The 23,697-nt window shown below is 47.9% G+C and overlaps 1 protein-coding gene across 3 annotated transcripts in view; it reads right to left on the bottom strand.

Moving 5' to 3' along the window:
• Positions 1-23,697, bottom strand: part of EYA2 (EYA transcriptional coactivator and phosphatase 2) — a 264,015-nt gene that overhangs the window by 59,149 nt on the left and 181,169 nt on the right. For all 3 annotated transcript variants that reach the window (XM_038572509.1, XM_038572510.1, XM_038572511.1), the window contains one exon: positions 21,802-21,885. In XM_038572509.1, the coding sequence (XP_038428437.1) occupies positions 21,802-21,885 (84 nt within the window). The remainder of the gene's footprint in view (positions 1-21,801; positions 21,886-23,697) is intronic.

The following is a 23,697-nucleotide window of genomic DNA, read 5'->3' as shown; positions in this document are numbered from 1 at the left end:
GCTGGGATTCTGACATCCTAAGTGTTTAACCCAGTTCCAGGCTCTGAGCCAACCCAGTCCCACATGCAAGTCCTCCTGGACTGCTTGCTTATCTTTCCTGCTCCAGACACATCTTGGACCGCTCCCAAGGTGGAGGAGTCTTGGTGGCTCTAAACAGGCACCTGGGATTTCTGAATACTTCTCTTAGCGCGAAGCTTCTAGGATGGTGAAATGAGTTAACCCTGCTTCGTGCCCCTCAGGAGGCATTTTCTTAGAGAAACTTGTGTAATAGATGTCTGGGGATTTGGGAAGAAGTCTTCATAGACTCATGCAAAGTTCTTCAATAGCTAATGTTTGGTTGAGAGCTCTTGGCACCTTGCATGTGTTTCTGAAAAACCTCTGGTGGCGTGGTCAACAGTCAAAATCGCTAAGATAATTAATATGGTTAACTAATTAAAACCAATGTAAATGAATCCACTTATTAGGTCCCCTAAAGAATGACTTTTGTGTGTTTACAAAATATCTCTAGAATGAAAAATTTGAGGATTCTGTAAGTCGGGATTTTCATCCTTGGCACTGTTGACATTTTGAGCCAGATCGTTATTTGTGGTGGGGGCTTCCTGTCCATTGCAGGGGTCTGGGAGCAACCCTGGCCTCTACCCATTGGGGGCCTGTAGCACTCTTCACCCAGTTGTGACAACCAGAAATGCCTCCAGACTTTGTTACATGCACCCAGGAGGCAAAATTACCCTCGGTAGAGAACCACAGCTCTAAATCATTCAAAAATAATGAAAAGGCTTAGTCCTGAGTGTCAATCAACTTTGTATTTATAGAGTGAGTAACCTTATTAATGAAACTAGCTTCCTAAGTGATGAGCTAAATTAAATAATAATAAAAAAAACCCTAAATCTCCCAACCAGCTGAGCGAAAAGGTGCCACTTTCCTATCCCAAAGGGCAGTGGGACTTAGTAGTTGAGAACCACTGCTGCAGCCAGACACCTGCTGGCACACCTGGGATCTGCCCTGCCTCCTAGAAGGTGTGTGACTCTGGGCACGTCCCTGGGCCCGTTTCCTGTCTGTGGGATGTGGGGAGAACCTCAGCACCTGCCTAAAGTGATGGTGAGTCAGTGAGTGGACACAGAGAAAGCACTTGAGATGGGTGCCAGGCTGGGGACATGTGCACTCCCCGCCCCCCCCCCCCCCCCCCCCCCCCCCCCCCCCCGTGGGCTCATCATTATTATTCACAGAATCACTTCTCTGGGGTCTCACTGGCCACACCCAGCATCACTTCCACCACCCTCCCAGCTGTCACTTGAAGGGAAGACCAGGGGCGACAGGGTCGGGGGTGGGGTGGGGTGGGCGTTGAGGGGGGTGGAGAGCTTGGCCTGGCCTTTTGCAGTCTCAGACTCTTCCTCTTTTTAGCACCCAGACCGCTGCTAGCCAGGCTTGTGTCTGGCGGGGACTCTGTCTGGGCTTGCAGACTTTTGCTGCAAAAGGCAGACTTGCCCACTCCGGAGACAGCTCTCACAAATACAGGCAGCCTGCCACCTGCATTCACCTTGCTTTTTCTTCTGTGTGGATCACCCTGACATCCCAAACTTCGGGACAATGCACTTCGGCACCTATTTTGGAGCCTCTCCTCCTCTTTTAAAGGAAAAAAAAAAACCCACAAACACACAAAACCAATCAAAGCTATCACACCATGCAAGCCAACTGGGCCTTCAAAAAAATCACTGCCAAGTAGCTGTTTACAAGCTGAACAAATAATTATCCTGCCACAAGGAAGAAAAGTATTAATTAAAGCTATTCATTAAACCAGCCTCACTATTCTGTGGGGTTTATCTCGTGGAAGTGTCAGCCAGAGGTTAGGGACGGATTAGCACACAATGGAGGGCTTTGCCAGTTAAATCTCCTCCTTGTGGTTTGCTTTTAATAATAAAGTTGTCATTAAAAGAAAGAATTTAATGATTTTAATTGGGTTTAATTACTTGGAAACTCCTGGAAAACAGATCAGCTTGTTTAAAAGAGGAAGACAAGAAAATGATGGTTGTAAAGAAAAAATGGTTTGATTCACATGTTTAAACAGTGAAGTTAAAAAAAAAATAACACAACAACTTGGCTTCTTTGGCAGTTTCATAGGAGAACACAGAAAATAAAAAAGATCTTAGCTCAGCAAATGGGTCTATTTGCACTAACAAGAACGTCACCAAAAAACCCGTTGGATAAATCCCGTCACCACTGAGTCACAAAAGAGCCAAACTGACTACAAATGATTAAAATCATGTTCAAATCTAAGAGAACAAAGATGTCTAAACTGGTTCCTCTTTGGAAGTTTTCAGCAACAACTCTTTGTTTTTATCCTTCGAGAACTGCTCTTTCGGCTGGAGATACCGAGCAGGTTTTAAAGCATTTTCTGAGGACACAAATTCAAAGGCAAAAAATCATAAATAACTGGATCTGGATGTGGAGCAGGGGGCCCACTGTCCTGATCTGCCCAAACAGAGGGGTTTCCTGGGACTTGGGGTTCTGAGTGCTAAAATTGGCAAAGTTCCAGACGGACCCTGGGAGGTGTTCACCCTAAGGTGAGTGAGCCACCATCCAGGACCAAGGGCCATCTGACGGCATGGGAGACCAGGGCATTTCTGGAAGTTCACACAAGTGCTCAGGACAGGGCCTGCCGCCCAAGAGCCGACTGCTCCCGCCCAGCACCGATGTGTCCTCAATGCCAGGAGTCTTCAGCTTCTCATTATTAGCAGAGGTCGTGCGACTTCAGTATATTGTCCGCAGAGAGGACATCCTTACACAACCAGCAACGTGCTTCTAAAGACACGGTTTCTCAAAAGACATGTATTTCTCCATTTATTGTTATTTATTATATTTTTCGTTTACTCTATAAAGATTGTTTCCTACGTAGCAGGCTCAGTTCACTTTCTCATGTACTAACTCACTGAATCCTCCCCCAGTGATGCTATGAGGTGTTACTGATGCTACTACGCCTATGCTACAGAGGTGGAAACTGAGGCACAGGGAGGCAAAAGGACTTGCCTGAGGTCATATGGCTAGGGAATAGAGCCGGCTTTGAACTTGAGCAGTCTGGTTCAAGAGCCCGTGGTCTAGACCAGAGGCGAACTTTTCTAGACCAGGTGAACTTTTCCCTTCCCTTCCCTTCCCTTCCCTTCCCTTCCCTTCCCTTCCCTTCCCTTCCCTTCCCTTCCCTTCCTTCTTTTGATTATTTATTTATTTATTTATCTATCTATCTATTTATTTATTTATTTATTTACAAGACCCCCTCCCCACCCACACACACACAGAGGCAGAGACACAGGTGGAGAGAGGAGAAGCAGGCTCCCTGCAGGGAGCCTGATGTGGGACTCGATCCCAGGACTCCAGGATCACACCCTGAGCCAAAGGCAGACACTCAACCACTGAACCACCCAGGTATTGAACTTTTCTATAAAGGGCCAGATAGATAGCAAGTATTTTAGGCTCTGTGGCCCATATGGTCTCTGTCACTACTCAACTCTGCTGTGGCAGGACAAAAGCAGCCACAGGCAACATGTAAATGGATGGGCATAGCTATGTTCCAATAAAACTTTATGTAAAAAAAAAAGGGGGCGGGTCAGCGTTGGCCCACGGGATGGATAGAATTTGCCAACTCTTGTTCTAGAGCACTATGCTATCCTGTCATTTTGCTCTCAGTGACAGTCCCTTGCTGCAGGGATCCCACATGGGGGAGCATGGGGGAGGGCCATGCAAAACTAAAAAACCATTTCATTTCACCTAGTGACAAGTGTTCTGAAGAAAAGGAAACATGAAGACGTGCTGGAGGGTGAGAGAAACAGAGAGCAGGACTGATTGACGGTGTGTGTTTGGGGGAAGGCTACTAGAGGTGGAGTGGGCAGGGAAGGTCTCTCCGAGGAGCTGACGCCTGAGCAAAGACCCCAGTGAAACAAAGGAGCCGGCCGCGGGATGCTTAGGTAGCAGGAACAGCAAGTGCAAAGGCCACGAGGCAGGAGCAAGGTCTGTGTGCAGGAGAACACAAGGAAGGCCGTGCAATGAATATATTAAGGAAGTGGGAGTGGGAGGCAAGAACTGTGGGATCATCAGATGAGGCCATAAGGAGGAGTCTGAACTTTATTCAAAATGTGACTGGAGATCAGAGACTGGCTTCAAGCAAGAAGAATGAAATGATCTGATTTACAACCAAAATAGATCACCTGGGCTGCCTTCATGACCCAAGTCATCCTATGCAGCCAAGAACCTGGGGAGGTAGGGATTGTTATTATACCCATTTCACAGATGACGGTCTGGGGCTCGTGAATCCCCACTGTACTAACAGATGGAACTCAGCCTCAAGGATGGGTCTGCTCTGATCCTGTCCCTTCCTCCCCCCGTCACTCAGCCCTAGAGGACTTGGACCGTCATCTCTCAGCCCAAAGGTTTCTTTGTGTTGAGGATCAGGAAAGTGAGGGAGTTTGGCCTGAGCTGATGATACGGGTGTAAACGACTTACAAACACCGAGGGTATGTCGTGGTATGACAAACAGTGCTAAGTGTCCCATCACCCCCCACCACCACCGAGGAACCTAAAGAATGAGAGGAGGGTAGGAGAGAACAAACAACCACTCTGAGTAGCAAAATCAATTCCCTCTTACGTGGTGACAGAGCACTCAGCATACTGTCAGCTGGACTCCCAGCGCCTACAGAAGGGCCCTGAGAAGGAGCTAGAGGTCACTGTGGCTTCTCCCAGTCCCGAGGTAATGTTCTCATGGACATCCATCAGGACACGGGGCGCCTCTTCCCTCACACCTCAACTTAGCTGTCAAGGTACAGCATTGTTGAGAGTGACAGAAATTCATTCATCCATCCTTTCATTTATACCACAAATATTTACTGAGTGTCTTTTATGTGCCAGGCACTGTTCCAGGCATTGGGATGGGTCAGCAAACACAAGAGTCGTATAAATGAATTAAGCAAGATTTGTAGTATGTCTCATGGCAGGGATGTTACGTATGGCTGCACAGGTTGTGCACTGCATAACTCTAGCGGCATCATTCACATGGACTACCATGAAAGTGGTGCCTCCTAGAGTTGAGCAGTGCACATTCCCTACTTCTGGTTGGTGGTGGGAAATACTACAGGAAAAAATATATGACAAAGAATCTGCGTCATGCATGTGGGCTGTGTAGGAGGTATGGCAATTTCAGAGAATGGTTAAGGAGGTATTTGCTGAGAAGGTGGCATTTGAGTAGATTTTCAGGGGGAGAGGGAGGAAGCCATGGGGGTAGAGGAGCATCTGAGATAGAGGGAACCAAGTGTTCAAAGGCCCTGAGGCAGGAATGTGCCTGGAAGAGCTGAGTACCTTCGAGGAGGACAGTGTGGCTGGGACAGAGTGGGGGAGGGGAGGAGTACCAGAAGAGGGCATGGCATAGAGGTAATGGACCAGACCCTTTAGGGCCACATCTAAGGGCATGGGCTCTGGCAACTGGCCAGATTATGTTTCACCTTCAAACTTTAAAAAAAATATTTTATTTATTTATTCATGAGAGACACACACACAGAGGCAGAGACATAGGCAGAGGGAGAAGCAGGCTCCCTGTGGGCAGCCCGATGCAGGACTGGACCCTAGGACCCCGGGTTCACGACCTGAACCAAAGACAGGTGCTCAACAGCTGAGCCACCCAGGTGCCCCTCATCCTCAACTATTTATTGAGCACCTATTATGTGCTGGGTAAGACCACGCAGGCTCTTGGCCTCCGTGTGGCTTACGACATACACGTGGAAGTGAGTGCTCGTTGTTCTTGTCTGCTCAGCATCCAGCCCACCTGCTGGTAACAGCATCTTTTTTTTTTTTTTTTAAGATTTTATTTATTCATGAAAGACACACAGAGGGAGAGAAAGAGGGACGAACAGACACAGGCAGAGGGAGAAGCAGGCTCCATGCAGGGAGCCTGATGTGGGACTTGATCCCGGGTCTCCAGGATCATGCCCTGGGCTGAAGGCGGCGCTAAATCTCTGAGCCACCCGGGCTGCCCTGGTAACAGCATCTTAAGTGTTTTTTGGGGAGCCTGAGTTTCATCACACCCAATCTGTGTAGTTATGAGGCAGCTGACCCAGCTACCCCCTGAGTGACTGGTTTAAGTCAGGTCAAGGACAGCTTTGTCTGGGACTTAACTGGAACTACTGGGGAAAAGATAGTCTCTATTCACTGGGGTTACTGAGCTGGCAGGATGTTGGTCTCGTGCTGCTTGGAGGGCAATTTTTGCCACTGCAAATGAAAGAAAATCGAGTTCTCCTGACATTGCTTGAGCCCCTGGATTCAGCTGTGCCTGAAGCCAACCCATCCCTGAACATTTTGGTTATAAAAGCCAATGAATTCATTTTTCTGCTTGTCAGCTTATGTTGGGTTTCTGTTACTTTTAACTGAAAGAGAATTGATTTGACAGCTAATTATGGGGCACATCTAACATGCTGTGCTAGAAAGTAGGGCTATTTAGAGAGTGAAGACACAGTCACCATCCCTGGACTGGAGGAGTTGCAGTCTCATTGGGGAGACAGACAAGTAATGAGGTAATAAAACATGTAGTGATAAACGCTGCAAGAGGGACAAGTGCAGGGTGCTAAGGAAACACACAGGAGGGATGCCTAACCCAGCACAGTCAAGGAAAGCTTCCTGGAGGCGGGAGTCATCCAGGATAAGACCCGAAGGCTGAGTGAGCCTTAGCTGGGAAAATCAGTGGCAAATGAGAAAAGCGTTCCTGGTAGAGAGGGAACAGCAGACCAAGGCCCAGAGTTTCTTGGTGCAACTGCAGAGCTGTAGCCTAAAATATAAACTTGAGAATCTCAGAGCTGAGGCAGGAGAGGTTCTGGGAGGGTCTGGAAGCCGGCTCACTGAGTTTGGGCTTCATTCTGTAAATGAGGCACCCAAGACAGCTAGACTGACAGGGACCAAGCAGCTCACACGAATGAACAGAATGGCCCAGGTGAAACACATGGCTCTGTTGTCTTTCATTCTCCAACTCCTGCTGCAAGAAATATTTAACTTTCTTTTTTATTCTTCCTAGCGAGGAACAACCGTGCAGAGGAGAGTAATGATGACTGATATTTGGCTTCAGGCAACAGGGAGTAGTGGGGTCTGTGGCAAACTGGAGCTCACCTGCCCCATTTAGAGGGACAGCTGCCATGCAGCTCCAGCCAAGTGATGACAGTTGGGATTGGGGGTGCCTCATGGCCAGACCTTTGGATTTTTCAAGAGAACCCAGAAATCTGAATTTCTATGTGAATTTTCCAATTTTATTTTTAAAAGAGATTTATTTATTTGAGAAAGAGAGAGAGAGTGCGAGCACATGAGCAGGGCAAGGGGCAGAGGAAGAGGGAGAGAGAGAATCTCAAGTAGACTCCCTGCTGATTGCGGGGCCCAATGTGGGGCTTGATCTTACAGCTCTGAGATTACAATCTGAGCTGAAACCAAGATTCGGAGCCTCAATCAACCGAGTCACCCACGTATGCCTTGAAACCTCCCGATTTTAAATGCTGGCAACTAATTAAAAAAATGCAACAAAAAATGTTGTTGAGAGTCACTTGTGGCCTGTTGGCCCCCCTCCTTCCCCCAGCATGATTCTGACACAGGGAGCAACTAGGTGGGAGTGAAGGTCTGAAGGTTGGCCCTACACCTGGGGGCTTTGTGATCGGCTGTCATGTGCTCAGGTGGCCTTGGGGCTCAGAACGGCCTTTGGAGCTCTTGGGTCTGATTCTTTCTCTACCGCTCACTAGCTTGGTGGTCGGGGTAAGGTCCTTCTGGGTAGGATGGGGAGCACCACATCTGCCTTTGTGGGTTTGTCTTGAGGACCAAGTGGATGACTCGTGACCTTGTGCCATGCACGTGGGGGGAGGGGTTTATAGCTCTTATCCCTGAATTGGAGGCTTCTGGGTATGGGTATGTTACAAACGGAAAGTCATCATAAAAGTAAATACTTAAAAATTTTTTTTTTTTTTTTTTTTTTTTTTTTTAGCTCTTACACATAAACTCGACAATGAGCGAAATGAATTCCTCAAAAACCACAAACTACCAAAACTCACCCAGGATGAACCAGCATCCAGCATTAAAGGGATTGAATTCAGGGTGAAAAACCTCCTGAGAAACAGAATTTCCAGGTCCAGATAGTTTCACTGGAGAATTCCACCACACATTTCGAGAAATGAGCACCAATTCTGGACAATCTCTTTCAGAAAACAGAAGATGGTCCTCCCACCTCACTTATGAGGCCAGTGTTACCCTGACCCCAAAACCCAGTGAAGAGATTTTTTAAAAAAAATTCCTAATTTTTGGGGCCACCTGGGTGGATCAGTGGTTGAGCATCTGCCTTTGGCTCAGGGCATGATCCTGGGATTGAGTCCTGCATCGGGCTCCCTGCATGGAGCCTGCTTCTCCTTCTGCCTGTGTCTCTTCCTCCCTCTCTCTGTCTCTCATGAATGAATAAATTAAATCTTAAAAAAAAAACCCTACTTATTTTTCAAATAAAAAATGTGGATCGTTTTCTAGTTCCAGGTGCCCTTCAGGAAACATCACTTGATTCCGATGAACAAACCCCTCTCTAGTTCCTAAATATTTTCATTAGCTCAAAAGAAAAGCCTGTACCCACGAGGCTGCTGCTCCCCATTTCCCCCACACCCACCCGAGGCTCTGGGAACCACCCAGCTGTGTTCTATGTGTATGGATTTACATATTCTGGATATTTCATAGAAATGGAATCACACACGTATGACCTTTTGCGTTGGGCTTCTTTTACGTAGCATAATGTTTTTAGGGTCTGTCCACACTGTAGCGTGGATCGGCACACTGTGTCTTTTAATGGCTGAAAAATATTCTATTGTATGAACATCCTAAGATGTGTTTATCCATTCATCCGTTGATGGACATTTCCAAAGAGATTCTTCTTTTTTTTTTTTGAGATTCTTTTTTTTAAGATTTTATTTATCTATTCCTGAGAGACACACAGAGACACAGGCAGAGGGAGAAGCAGGCTTCCTGTGGGGAGCCCAATGTGGGACTTGATCCCGGGACTGAGCCGAAGGCAGACACTCAATCACTGAGCCACCCAGGTGCCCCCTAAAGAGATTCTAAAACTACTTATTTCAATTTTGAACTAGGCCCCTTGGGGGACCTGGATCAGAGATCTCCCCCTCTGCCATCGGAAGGGCCTACAAGTTCACTAGTTCACAGAGGAAGTGGGGGGAAGCAGGCATGGTGGGGGGAACCTCCTAATTCCCTGTCAAAGTCAATCCCCAATACAACCGCGCTGATACCTTCCTGCCATTCATCGAGTGACACCCTTACCCCTAAAGGCTCTCGGCAATTCCAGCGATCTTGGGACAGCTCAAGAGCCCTATTGTTGGAAAATAAGTACCGTAAAAAGTGCAGGTGGGGTGACGGGGGAGGCAGCTTCTCAACCTGCTAGTTAAGTGTAAGGGAAAATTGTTCTCATTATTTAGGTTCACAGGGGTGCCTAGGATTTTTTTTCATTCCTTATCATTGTGAGCACCAAGCTCTGTATTTACAGAAGACAAAGAGCTTCTTGCCCGAGCCCAACCAGCCCAACCTACAGGCTGTTGTAGGTTTTGCATAGGTGATTTAAATCCCCCTTCTTAATTATTATGTTTTTTTTCAGATCCCCTTCAGCATTCACTGAAAGGCAGAACTAAAGAAGGAAACAACAACAACAACAACAAAAAGTTGGTGAAGGAAGTCTTGGGAAGCGGTCAGTCCGCATTTGTTAAATTTGTGGGTGGAAAAATCAGGGGTCTTAACCAGCTTGAAAACCCACAACCTAAGTTGATTCTGCAAGGAAATGGTCTCTCCAAGCAGCAGAGAGCACAGGGCTTCAAAGAAAGTCCCTGCTAATGAGCACTTTTCTGACGACCCCAAACCATCTCTAAAATATATTTTATGTTGGAAATAATCCTTTAATGCTCTAAAATACATAAGCAGAGGCACTTGGCATGGAGGCCCACGGGCTCAGGGAAGCATTATTACAGGGGATTAAATCTACAAAGGGTACCACCCCCTGCCCACGGCCCCTCCAACTGTCATTCACCTCTAGGACATCTTTCAAAGCATTTCCAACCTCTTCCTCACCCACCCCCGCCAGAATGACAACCACAGATGCTTGCTTCTTGCCCTAATGGATGAGAGTGGTGTGGCCAGCCAAGTCACCAGCCCTGGTCCTACAAAGAAAATAATCACCACTCTCGAAGGCCCATCAAAGTCCTCATTTCTTTATTAGCCACAAAGACTAAATACCTTTCACTTCACCGAAAGGAGAGCTGGAGGGGGAAAAAAACAAAGATTTAAATACAAGGTTTAACCCCCAGTGGGGGAAAGAAATCTCCGACTTCCTCAGAAAATCCTTTCCAAATTGTCTTCATCTTGACTTAATCCACATCTACCGAGTGAATTAGGCAGTATTTATTTTGAAAATCTATTTTATAGAGTTCCAAGGACTCTGTTTTCCTTGGGCAGGGCTGACTCCATTTCAGAGCTGGGGGCCGCTGCGAGGGCCTCGCCAGGCCTTTAAACTTCCAAGGCGCTTGCCTCACACGGCTAACAGAGTGTAAATAAACACAGCTGAGCCCGGAGAAATTGGAAGGTTTTCTCATTAAAGAAATAAAATAAACAGATGTCCTTAAGCACTTTGGCTTGTGTTTGTCAAAGGATGGAAAGCTCGAGAGGTCTGAGCGGCAGAGGTGAATTAGAGCCGCATCTCAAGGTAGACGGAGCAAAAAAGAAAGAAAAGGAAAGAATCTGTGGTCCTCCGAATTAACTAATAGTCCTCCAGGGAGGGCACTTTTGATTTGAACCGTAGCAACTTCTACAAATAGTTTTTAACTGCTGGGTCATAAAACCGGGGTTTTTTATTTCTTCTCAGTTTGTAAAGCAGTAACGGACAGGCTCGGCTGTGTATCGCCAACTGGATCTGATTGAATCCTGATGGCACCGCGCTGGGTATTGGATTCCGGAATCCGAGCCGGAATCACGTAATAACACCCGCTGAGGAGTGGGGGAGGACGGTGGCTGGTCGGAGGGGGCAGAGGGGCCGGGGGGGGGGGGTTGTGTGTAGAGCCAAGACCTGGCCGGGCTCCTTCTACCCAGCCCCTTCCAGATGCACAAAGAGGCTGGCGGGCTGGCGGGGTCCACGAGGACAGTCATCACCCAGTGCGTTCATGGCTTACATCTTGCTGCACAGACTAACCTGTGAGGGGATTACCTGGGGGTCAGGTTTCAATGTCCATTCTGGTTCAGGATGCCTGGGACCCAAGACTCTGCATTTTTTTTATTTTTTTGAGTTTAAAATTTTTTATTTCAAATCTAAATATTTTATTTTTATTTATTTTTTTAAAGATTTATTTATTCATGATAGACATAGAGAGAGAGAGGGAGAGGCAGAGACACAGGAGGAGGCAGAAGCAGGCTCCATGCAGGGAGCCCGACGTGGGACTCGATCCCGGGACTCCAGGATCGCGCCCTGGGCCAAAGGCAGGCATTAAACCAGTGAGCCACCCAGGGATCCCCTGGATGACTCTTTTTTTAAAGATTTTATTTATATGTTCATGAGAAAGAGAGAGAGGGGCAGAGACAGGCAGAGGGAGAAGCAGGCTCTCCATGGGGAACCTGATGCGGGACTCGATCCCAGGACCCCGGGATCACAACCTGAGCCAGAGGCAGATGCTCAACCACTGAGCCACCCAGGGATCCCCCTCAAATCTAAATATTTTAAATAAGTCAGGGGCACTATTTAGAGCATCTCTACAGAATTCTTATAAAAGGAATCTTCATCCATCTGAATTTTGAATTGCTGTATTTAAAATGTGGGGCTATATCTGGCTGTTCTAAATGCCCATTGGTCATATTTGCAATGGTTTCATGTCACTGTCATCCTTCAGGGGCCAGAGGTGCCACCTTCTCCAAAATATAGTGACATTCTGATTTCAGTCCTTGGAGCTCTAAATGTCATCAGGACCGTGACTTTGGTGCAAGTCACCTTTCCTTCTTCTAACAACTTAGATTTACAAGTGTATGTTGAAGATAAAGGATTTTTAAAAAATTTAAATTCAATTTGCCATCATATAGCATAACACCCAGTGCTCATCCCATCAAGTGCCGTCCTTGGTGTCCATCACCCAGTCACCCCATCCCCCCTCCTCCCCGAGACTCTGTATTTCTAGCAGCTCCCCGCAGATGCTGGTGCCCAGGACGCACTTCAGGAGGGCTTATGTTATGGGTTCTGACACTGAGGAGTTCCCATTTTTGTGATTGGGAGGAATTCTGAACATCCAGACCTCGTTGCGGTCTTAGTCTGGGGCTCCCCGGAAGCAGCCCCTAGGCCTAGGCTTTGGGAGCCAGCAGTTCACGGGGAGGAGACCCCAGGGAAGCTCTGGTGGCTGAGCAAGGAAGTGGGGGCAGGGGAAGGAGGTCAACGAGGTCAACGAGGTCAATGAGCAGGTGACTGCTGTGCACAACTGGGGACATCTGGGAGACTGCAAGGAACACCCCAGAGTGTCACAGGTCCCAGCGGAGGGAGGCCGTCATGCCCACAGGAGTGGGGAGGGCTTCGGGGACAGGGCGGGGTGCTGCCAGCACCCCTCTAGTGAGAGTTCCATCCCAGCCACTCCATAATGATGATGGTGATGGGATCCTGTTGCCAAGCAACCCCAGGGAGAAATGAACCACTGCAGTGGTGCTCTGGCCAGTGCCGTGGTGCTCGGAGCCATCGACAGGGCGTTTAGGCCTCGGCAGGAAGGGCGGAGAGTGGACACGGGGTGAGGAGCGCCGCTTCCCTTCCAGTTGCTGGAAGAGGGGAGGAGTGCTGGTGGCAGGGGTTTGCACCACCCCAACACAACAGAGCCCCCAGCAAACAGGATCCCGGGATATGTGCCTGAGGGGAAGGCGACAGCCCATATTCCTCAGAGGACACCAAAGGCCCTGCCTAGAACTACCTGACAAGGCTGAGAGGTCGCTGGAGGGAACTGGGGGCCAATCCTCTCTGCCCCTGCATATCGCACACGCTCTGGGCACCACCTGGCATCGGTGGGTCACAAATATGTGTCTCTGGGGACAAAGAGCACCACACAGGAGTGGAAAGGCTTGGCGCCCAGGTGGCACGTGTAACCCTCTGTTCCAGGGAGTGAGGGGGGTGAGGTGCACCTGGGGGGCACGTGTCCTGTCAAGGGTCCCCACTCTTTGGAAACTCAGGCCTGGCGTTATCAGACCTCCCCGGTCTTTAAGAGAAGTGAGGCATCCAGATTTTTATGTAAAATAGCCAGGTTTAAAAATACTGGCAGGGTGCCTGGGTGGCTCAGTCATTTGAGTGTCTCACTCTTGGTTTTGGCTCAGGTCACCATCTCAGGGTGGTGGGATCGAGCCCCACATCGGGCTCTGTGGTGGGCATGGAATCTGCTTAGGATTTTCTCTCTCCCTCTGCCCCTCGCCCCCACACGCATGTGTGCGTGCGCTCTCTCTCTCTCTCAAAAAACAAAACAAAACAAAAACAAACAAACAAAAACACACACACACACACACAAAACCAACAACAAAAAACTCATTGGCAATGAATTGAGAATTTAAGGACATGCAGGGGGCCAGACTAAACCTGTCTTTATGCCAGATTTGGCCCTGCACTGCCAGTGTTAAACCTCGAATCTTTTTTTCTGATGAGCAGGGCATGGCTCTTTAAAAGGTGCCACGGAAGGAAACCCTGGATGGGATTCTGCTCAGGCAGGCATCAAGGGCCACGTGGTTCCGGCCTAGGTTCCCCACATGCCGGAATGTCCCTGGCCCCTGGCCTGCCTAGAGGGGCCACTTGCTCAATGCTCCATGGCCTTCGCGGAGCCCCTGCTGTGGGCCAAGCTCTGGGTGAGGCCAGGTCAGGCTGGCACCCAGCATCGTGGCCCCGGAGAGATGCTGACGAGCCCCTGTCTTGTCATGTGTGTGGACATCTGTTCCCTTGAGGGCAGGCACCCTGGAATCTCAATTCTGCAGTGCTTGCAATCGCTTGCATTTACAACTCCCTGCCTGCAAACTATTTATTTATTTGCTTATTTAACAAATATTTGTCAGGCAGTTGTGCCAGGTGCTGCTGAGTGCCAGGGGACAAAGCTATGAACACATGAGACCCAGTCCCTGCACTCTTGGAGCTCAGGGGTCAAATAGAAGGGTTCCCCTCCAGTGGGTTTTCATTTTTACCCTGAGAACATTCACACGGATCGCTGGGGATACAGTTTAGATGCACGGTTGAGAGCAGTAGGCCACACCTTGGCTTTCATCCCTTCCAAACTGGGTGACTCAGCCACCTTTTGAGTGTCGGTTTCTCCAGAAATGGGGGTAAGAGGACAGCCATGCCTTACAGGTTTGTGGTGGGGATGCGGTGAGAGCGAACACTTCAAGCTCAAGCGCTCCCTGAAGGATGCTTGTTGCTGCCATGTCTGTGAGGGTGGGAGTTGAGGGGTCCTGGGTGTCCTTTTCGTGGGGAGGGTGGAGAAGGTAAACATGGAATTCAGAGCAGCCATTAGACACAGGGTTTCTCAGCTGCAGCACTACGTACATTTGGGGTCAGATAACTCTGCGGTGGGGGCAACCTGTGCATTGTGGGATGTTTCACAGCAGCCCTGGCCTCCACCCACTGGATGCCAGTAGCACCCCTCTAAGTTGTGACAACCAATAATGGTTGTGACATTGCCAAATGGCCGTTGGGGGACAAGTCACCTCCAGTTGGGAACCAGTGAGTCAGACCCTGGATGTATGGCCACGTGGAAGGATCTAAAACCAGAGCTGAAGGAGAAAAGTGAGAAACACTGGGTGTTTAAACAACGCCGTTCGTATCTGTGACAGAAATGCACACAAAAAAACCAGCATATATTTCACAGGAAAACAAACAGAATCTACAGCATTAAACTATGGGGAGGGGAGGAGGAAGATCCAAATGGGTCTAAAAGGAAACGCACAGCGCACCCCCGTGAAACGAGAGGAGCTTCGTGTGCACAAAGAGTATGAATAACTCAACGTCTGCATGTGAGGTCCAACTTAAAAAATAATAGCGCTCACAGCAGAGTACTTGGCATATAGCGCATCGTGCAAAAAAATAGGATAATTTGTTCAAGAGAATTCGCTAGTTGGCAATAGGGAGGCGAACAGGTCAGGTCTCTTCAGAGGAAGATCCTGGATGGAAAACAGGACTTCTCTGTAGCCCGGTGTGGACTCGTGTTGCACTCTTTATCTGTGGTTGATTCTGTCTTTAAAATATATCCAGACTGCCACACTGCTCACCACTCCACCTCTACCACCCTGCTCCAAACAAACACCATCTTTCAGCTGGACCTTTGCAGTAGTCTGCTCACTGGTCTCCCTGCTTCCAATCTTGCTCCCCTGTGGTCTGCTCTCCTCAGGGGAACAGCCAGAGGGATTCTTTAGAAATAGAACTCAGACCCTGTCCTTCCTCTACTCCAAGCCTCCATGGCTCCCACTTCAGAGTCAAAGCCTGGTGAGTTATTACTCTCCTCCTTGCTTGCTCTGCTCCAACCATGTCAGCTTCCTAAAATCCACCAGGCAACTTCTGCCTCCGGGGCTTTGCGCTTGCTTTTCCCTCTGCTCCTCTGTCAAATATCTGTTCCTCTACTTCCTTTAAGTCTTTATTCAACATTCAGCTTCTCCATAAGGCCTCCTTCCCTGGCTGTCTTTTCTCAAATTTAATTTCAATCCCTGTCCCCGGAAATACTTTAAATACTTCGAAGAACACCATCCACAAAGCGAAAGACAACCCACCGAATGGGGAAAAAAATATTTGCAAATCACATATCTGCCATTGCAAAAGACTGCAAATCACATATACATCCAGAATATATAAAGAACTCTTAGAGGTCAACAAGAAAAAGATATACAGATCAATTAAGAAGTGGACAAAGGATCTGAAGAAATATTTCTCTAAAGAGGATACTATCAATGGCCAATAAGCACACAAAAACATCTTTAGTCAACATAATTAGTCATTAAGGACGTACGACTCAAAACCACCACTTCACATCCACTGGGAGAACTATAACCAAAGACATACTAACAAGTGTTGGTGAGGAAGTGGAGAAATTGGAACCCTTACATACTATACTACGTAGGGGAGTGTCACATGATGCAACTGCTCTGGAGAACAGTCTGGCAGTTTGTCAAAATGTTAAACCCGGAGTTACCATATGACCCGGCAATTCCACTCCAGGTACACACCTAAGAGAACTGAAGACAGATGTCCATGCAAAAGCTCATCCTCGATGTACGCAGCATTATTCATAACAGCCCGAAGCCTAACGGTCCCTCAATTCACAAAGGGACAGCAAAGCGCAGTCCAGTCCATACAAGGGAGAATCACACAGCAATGAGAAGGGACGGAGGGGTGGTATTCTCTACAGCATCGATGGATCTCGGAAACAGCAGGCTAAGTGAAAGAGGCAGGTCACAAAAGACCACATATTGTATGATTTATTTTATAATAAATGTCTAGAAGAGACAAATCTCTGGAGGCCAAAAGTAGATTTGTAGTTTGCCAGGGCCTGGGGGAGATAGGGAAGTGACTGCTTAGGGGCAAGGGCTTTCCTTCTGGGGTGATGAAAACATCCTAAAGTTAGATGGTGGTGATGGTTGCACAACTCTGTGAGATGCTAAACATCGCTGAATTGTACAGACTGGAACGTGCAGGTAGGGCATGGGGACTAGATCTCCGGAAAGCTGTTATTAAAAAGACACACACAGCTGGTCCCAGAGTTGACTTTCCAACCGATACTGAGCTGCCTGGAAAGCAAGGCACAAAGGGAGGAGTCCGGCGGACTCACTGTGAACCCCTGGGCGGTGGACTGCTGATTAATCCTTCTTAGAGTCCTCTCCTGGCCACAGGCAAAGAAAGGCTCCTGACCACCTTGCATTTGCCTAATCCGGGCTGGAAAAAAGTAGAGTTCAGGGACTGCTGGGAGCGGGGTGGGAGGAGGAGAGGTTAGGGAAGAGGCGGCGATTGCTGGCTGCTCCAGCTCTCCAGGGAATTTCTAATGGATCCACAAGATGAGGGGAGGTACAGCTACCAAGGGGTTGCTCTGGCGCTGAGCACCGGGTAGGAAGAGATGGAAAGGAAGTGGAGAGATGACAGCCTCGAGCAGCACATGCCTCTGATTGGGAACAGGAAGAGAGCCCAGTTTCTGTTTGAAAATTCAAACACTCTGTTTTGAATCATTCCTTAATCATTTTAGCTCTGTTGGTCTTATTTCCCTAAGTAAACAGCAAGTTACCCCTTTGGCTGGGACCACAATTGGTATGATTTCTGCTTCTTGGACAGTGCTCAATGCAGAGGCCACAGGCAAAGAGCCGCTGGGCCTGGGCGCTGGCATGGATGTACAGGCTGTCTCGGCCTTCAGAGCCCATTCTGGACCTCCGTGGTCCTCACCCTCTTCTGGAAAGAGCATTTCAGTTTCCTTTGGGAAACATCCCTCCTCCATTCTGTGCATTTGGTAGGGATGGAGCTGATCTGCTCCTCTATTCTCTCTGGGCATCAGCTCTTGATCTGGGCTGGCTAATCAGAGCCACAGAGGTTGGGCCAATGAGATTCAAGCCTGAGAGTTGTGCTGGAATTCAGGAAGTAGGCCTTCTTTTTCAGTTGGGATTGCTGACAGGGAGTTGCTCTATGGAGAGGGTCAGCTGAGGGATACAGAAAGACCAAGCCCCGAGAACATTGCTTGTGTTCCTGGATCCAGCCCAACCTGAATTCCAGATTCCTCTGAGTGTTTCAATTATTATGATTCAATAAATACCCTTTATAGCTTAAACACTGCATGCTTCAAACTGACTCCTGCTTGATACCAGTAATTAATAATGAGCTCCACATAGCTGTAGGTTCTGGAAAAGCACAAAGAGGAAGAGTTGTGGGCCAAAAGTCAAGGCCACATATTTTTGTTCTATTATGAATACCTTGACTACATAACCCCCCGGTGTCTCAGTTACTCTGTCAGCAAGATGGGGCTCATGCTCCTGTTCCTCTAGGTCCTTGATACTTCTCTGATTTCCAAGTTTATTGCTGTAGCCCAGACCTCTCTTTGGAGCTTCAGAACTACAAATACGATTGCCCTCTACATTCTTCAACATTTTTCTCTTTCATTGTTCTTCGTCTTATTAGATGGTACTTTGTGCTAGGAAAACGCTAGCTGTCCAATATCCATTCTTCCTTTCTGTCTGAACTTTAATGGTGCACGTGATGAAACTGCATTTCCCAGACTCCCTTGCAGCTACCTGTGGCCATGTGATCAGGTTCCAGCCAATGGGATACGAATAGAAATGATATGTATAGGTTCTGTATCTGGCCCTTAGCAGAGAGGGGAAAAAAAATAAAAAGGAAGTAAAATAAAGAGGAGTAAATTCTTCTTTTCCTGTTCCCTCTTCCCATTGAGTGGAATGTACCATGAGGGTGAGCTAGGTTTTATCTTGCCTATGAGGGCAATGGTCTAGGGATGACAGGGAAACACATAGGGCCTTGGTGCCTGGTGCTGTGTAGCAGCCCTACCAGCTGGAGCTGCTCACGCCTGGACTGCTACATGGAAGAAATAAACTGTCTTGCTTAAGCCATGGTTATTTTGGGTCTCCCTCGGGGTGGCTGGCTTTAGCAAATGAAAATAAAAAGCCCCCATTCCTTACCTAGGGGAGAACTGGAGGAGGGAGTGGTGAATTCTAGAATTGGAGTGAACATGGCACAGGGGACCTGGGATGCTCCAAGAGCTTCTCATCTCAGCTTTCCCTGGACATCCTGGGTGCTCACAGGCAGGCAAGTGAGCCTGATATATGACTTTTACTCTCTCCTGGGTGATCTTACTCTCTCTGGGCCTCAGTTTCTCCTTCTGTACTATGGAGACTATTTGTGCATGTTGGTCTCCTAGGTCCTTCCAACTCCGGCCTTCAGTGGTTCTGAAATTCCAGCATAGGATGTTGGCACTCAGATGCCAGTGGGGCCAGGAGGTTCCCATAAGTGGGTTAAACAGGCCAAGTGGGGGCTGTGGTTGGGCTGCACAGCAGACGCCCCCTCTAAGGAGGCTAGTCGCTACTCAGCTCCTGTTGATTGCTGCCACATGAGAATGTAGGATTGCCAGATTTTCTAATTTTTCAAGAAGAGTTGGAAATCTGGATTGTTTTGGTCTGTACAATCTCCTGATTTTTAAATGTTGGCGACAAATTCACATTTTTTCAAACACTCTAGGGGCCAAACAAAAATGTCTGCAGGCTGAATTTGGTCGGTGGCCACCAGCTAGGCATTTTTTGTTTTGATACTATTTTCCTTCCTTCCTTCCTTCGACAAATATTTATTTGGCGCCTTCTAAGTCGCAGGGGGCGGGGGAGACTGTTCTATGAACTGAGGATAAAGCAATGAACAAAACAGGGCAAAAAATGTGCCTGTCATCATGTAGCTTTCATTCTAGAGGATTGTTCTGACTTATTCATGCAACAAATATTTATTGAGCAATTCTGGCCAGGCACACGTTCGCGGACCCTGCCCTGATGGTACATATAGCCTAGAAGGGAGGCAGACGGTGAGTGCATAATTATGCATGAAAAACACAGTAATAAGAAGAGTTGCAATTTAGATAAAGGGGAGTGGTTAGCAAAGTCCTCTTGAAGGAAGCTAATGAGAACTGAAACTAAGATTTAATCTAGTGAAAGAACATGCTAGAATATTCCAGATTACAGCAGAGGCTTCCAGTGTGCCCCTTCCCCATTTCCCCTCAGCTGTTGCCATTCCTCTACATGCAGAGGCTTTCAATTGTTAGCACCATACTCTAGGGGTTCCTTGGGGCCGGCGGGCAGTGCAGGGAGGTAATACTCTTAGTAGAGCCTTCAGCCTATGACAGAAGGGAATATGCGGGTAAATATCCCAGCACCCTCACTCATTCCAGTGTCAACCTGGGATGTATGTTCTAAAGTCTCCTGGGGGCCTCTGGTGGGACTGAGCCTCATCTGTAGGAGTAACAATTTATGCAACCTGTACTGCCCCTGCCTCACTTTCCTGCTCTGTGCCTGGTGCTTCCTGGGAGAAACCCAGCAGAGATGAGAGACAATTGGCTGAGTTTGAGGGCAGAAAGCAATTTAGGATGAGTAGTGGGAAATGGGGCTGCAGAGTGGGGCGGGAGCCAGCTCATGAAGGGCCTTGCGGGGCTGGGGTTAGGGTTTGTCGACGAGGAAGCTGGTGACCATTTTCTAGAAAGGAAGTGGCACGATCGGGGCTTGTGTTGGAGGAGGACCCCTCTGGCAAAGAGGACTGACGCGGCTCAGGTGGCATGGGCTCAGAAAGGTGCTCTGGGCTTTGTGCCTGTCTTGAGGATGCTCACAGTTGGGTTTCTGGAACGGTGCTGGCATAGACACAAAGACCATCCCCAAGATTACACAGCCCTACACTATCTACCAGAACCCAACTGTCCCGCTGTAGAACTTCAGAGTGGGCTATCTCTAAGGGCAGGAAGGGTGAAGGCATGTTTTCTTTAGGTGGGGGGGAAGGGAACTTAACCAGGGTGGTTAGAAAACCCCAAACACACCCAGACCGAGTGGGCAACCCACTACTCTAGGCCCTTTGGGATGGCCCAACCTTTTGCAATGGCTGCCAAGTCCACTCTGGTGTTTTCAGCAGCTCTGACTCTGCCATCCTCTACCTAAGCTGTGCTCCATCCAAGAACGCACGCCGGATTTCCCGCAGGCACTGCTAGACATATTAACGGCATTCCTACGTGGCAAGAGATTTCTGCACCACCGACACCATTTTTATATTCTTTACAACATAATGGCAGATGATAAATCTATCGCACTAATTACACATCCAGCTTGTTATAACCCCCATAAAAAACACGAGCAGCTGGAAAAGCCATGAGGTGATGTCAAATCATATTTCTGGTCTCTAAACAGAAACAGAAATATTTTCCAGGCGCTGGTGAGTCTCATGGTTCCTACCCATGCGTGGAGGCAGCTGCCAGCAGGTCGCTCACCTCGGATGAGATGATGGCTCGCCTGTTCTCGAAAGCTCTGTCTCTCCACCCCCACCTGTCTCCCTGCAGAGATGGCATCCACATGTGGTCTGCCGGGGAGGCAACAGGGCCAAGGCAAAGAATCGGCAGGCCTTGCCTGCTATCTGCCCGGTTCGTTTTTGCATTATTAAGGTGGGGTCCGTGTTGCCTGCCTTCACCACCCCTCAGCTGACAGCCTTTGCCCAGAATTCTAACTGGACGGTTCTCCGATATAACTTGATGATATGTTTGCAAAGCTGTGGCGAAGGTCCACGCCGGAGCTGAGAAAACGCCTCCCCCTCGTCTCAGAGAAACGGAAGGAAAATGGAATTCATCTGCCGGAGACACTAAGATAAACAACAGGGAACCAGAAAAATACTTTACCTCGTTTTTTAGCTAAGATTACTGTTTTTGGCCAGTGTATCCTCGCCCTCTTAGGAGGGAGACAGCTGAAGCCTCTAAGCTTATATCCTACCAAGTGGATGCTGAACGCCTTGTGTGTTGGAAGAAAGGCATTGGGGGATGACAGGAGGGGAAGCTAATTAAATTTTCACATGTCGAGGAAAAATTTCATAGGAGTTCTCAAACCCAGACTGACCCAGAGGGGCAGCTTTAGTTGGAGAAGGCCGTCTCATAAACTACCCCCACAATTCCCAGGACAAACCAGCTGGACAGATTGTCATGTTGAAAAAAAAAGAGAGAGAGAGAGGGAGACACAGAGAGAGAGAGAGAGAGAGAGAGAAGAGACAAAATGGATTCTTACCTTCCCATATCTGGATGCAAAAGTCCCGGTGAGTAAGGAGTGAAAAATAATTATTGTCTCATCCAAATCCCACACGAACACACGCTGTGATGAAAGAGAGGAAGAGAATGGAGACAAATGGACTTGCTTGCATCTGACTTAATGTCTGCAGAAATTAATTCCCCGGGAGGAGAGAGAAATCTTGAAAAACATTATCTTTAAGTTATAAAACATGTGACTCACTGATGTGTCACTGGGTCCCCATCCAACCTCAGCTGTGTAAAGTGGATTCTGATGGCCAATTCTGGGCTCCTATCAACCCACAGATGCCAGAACCAAGAAGCCTGTTCTTGCCTTCCACATAAAAGCTCGAAAATGGAGGAGACCAGTCCAAAAACAACAATAAAAATCATATAACTCATTGGGAAAAATGAAGTACTACCTTTTTTTTTTTTTTTACATTCACTGCTCACCATAAACCCAACTGCTTCTAAATGCTCCTGTTTTTAACAATCCTGGGGATTACCTCCACAACTCTTAAGTAACATACTTATGCCTTCTTTACTTCCCAATTTGCCAACTTTAGACAATAGCTCTTGACTGAGTAATGCCAAAGATGAGGGTTTAGCTCCTGGTAATGTCCCTCATTTTTCCAGGACTTTGCATTTTTCACATATGTGAGGCCCTTTATTTCTAAGACCATCCACTTTGGACACTTTCCTCGGCTAAAACAGTAAATCCCCCATGGAAGATGATGGCTGCCGGCGTCCAGCGTCCCCACCCCTTCCTCCACTCCTCCCAGCTCCGATTTGAGCAGCGTTGTTAGCCTTATTTTTGCGCTGCCAACATGGACAGACTTATTCGTGCATTTGGTTTCAGAGCTGCACTTCCATCTCCTGGGCTCTGTCTAGATGCTGCTTTTCAAAGCTGGTAACCAGTAAAGAGCACTCACATCTTGTGATTACTGTTCCCTGCAGAGCCCAGTGATGCTGGGATTTCCCTTCCTTCTCTGGGTGTCAGATGTCTTAACCCTAGAGCCGCTTTCAGGAGACAGTTCCTCCTATCAAGGTCACGTCCTTTCCTGCGCTCTTTCTCAGTTAAAATCATGCCATATCCCGGTGTGTCGATGTAGGAGCCATGTCCTGTCTGGAATAACTTTTTGTTTTTGCAGGAGTTTATTGATTTCTTTAATTCTTTTCTAGTTTCCAATGATGTGTCTTCATTAGAATCTCAAATTTGGCCACACCCTCCATATCAAAGATGTTCCTCCTCGGTGACAGGATGTTCCAGTGTGGACTGGATCATCTTCAGGCTTGCTGAAGCATCCTGAGATGTCCTTTTACTGCATTTCCAGATGAGATCCACTTTTTCTTGGATTCCAAGTCTTTTTTTTTTTTTAAGATCTTATTTATTTATTTGAGAGAGAGAGAGAGAGTGAGAGAGTGAGCACAGGCACAAGGAGGGGAGGAGCGCAAGTAGGGAGGAGCAGAGGAGGAGAGAGAGGGACAAGCAGACTGCACTAAGTGCAGAGCCCAACGTGGGGCTTGATCCCAAGACTCCAAGATTGTGACCTGAGCTGAAACCAAGAGTTGGATGCTCAACCAACTGAGCCACCTAGATGCCCCTCTCTCTTAGTTTTCTTCCTGGTTTGCTTGAGCACATCTTTAAGCTGCTTCTTCTAAAACGATGCCTGGAAAATAGAATTCCTACATCGCTATCTTTATGTTGCTCTATGGTACCTCTGGGTACAGAATTCCAATTGGAAAATAATGTCCTCTAGATGTTTGAAAGCATTTCTCCATTGGCTTGTAGTGTCCGGGGTGACTGGTGAGAAGTGTGATGTTTCATTGATCTTCAGTCCTTTGCAAGTTTTGCTTTTTTTTTCTCTTTTGGATACTTAGGATCTTTATATTTGCA

The sequence above is a fragment of the Canis lupus genome, chromosome 24 (genome assembly GCF_011100685.1).
Source record: "Canis lupus familiaris isolate Mischka breed German Shepherd chromosome 24, alternate assembly UU_Cfam_GSD_1.0, whole genome shotgun sequence".
NCBI lineage: Eukaryota > Metazoa > Chordata > Mammalia > Carnivora > Canidae > Canis > Canis lupus.
This window is presented reverse-complemented; position numbering and strand designations above follow the sequence as displayed.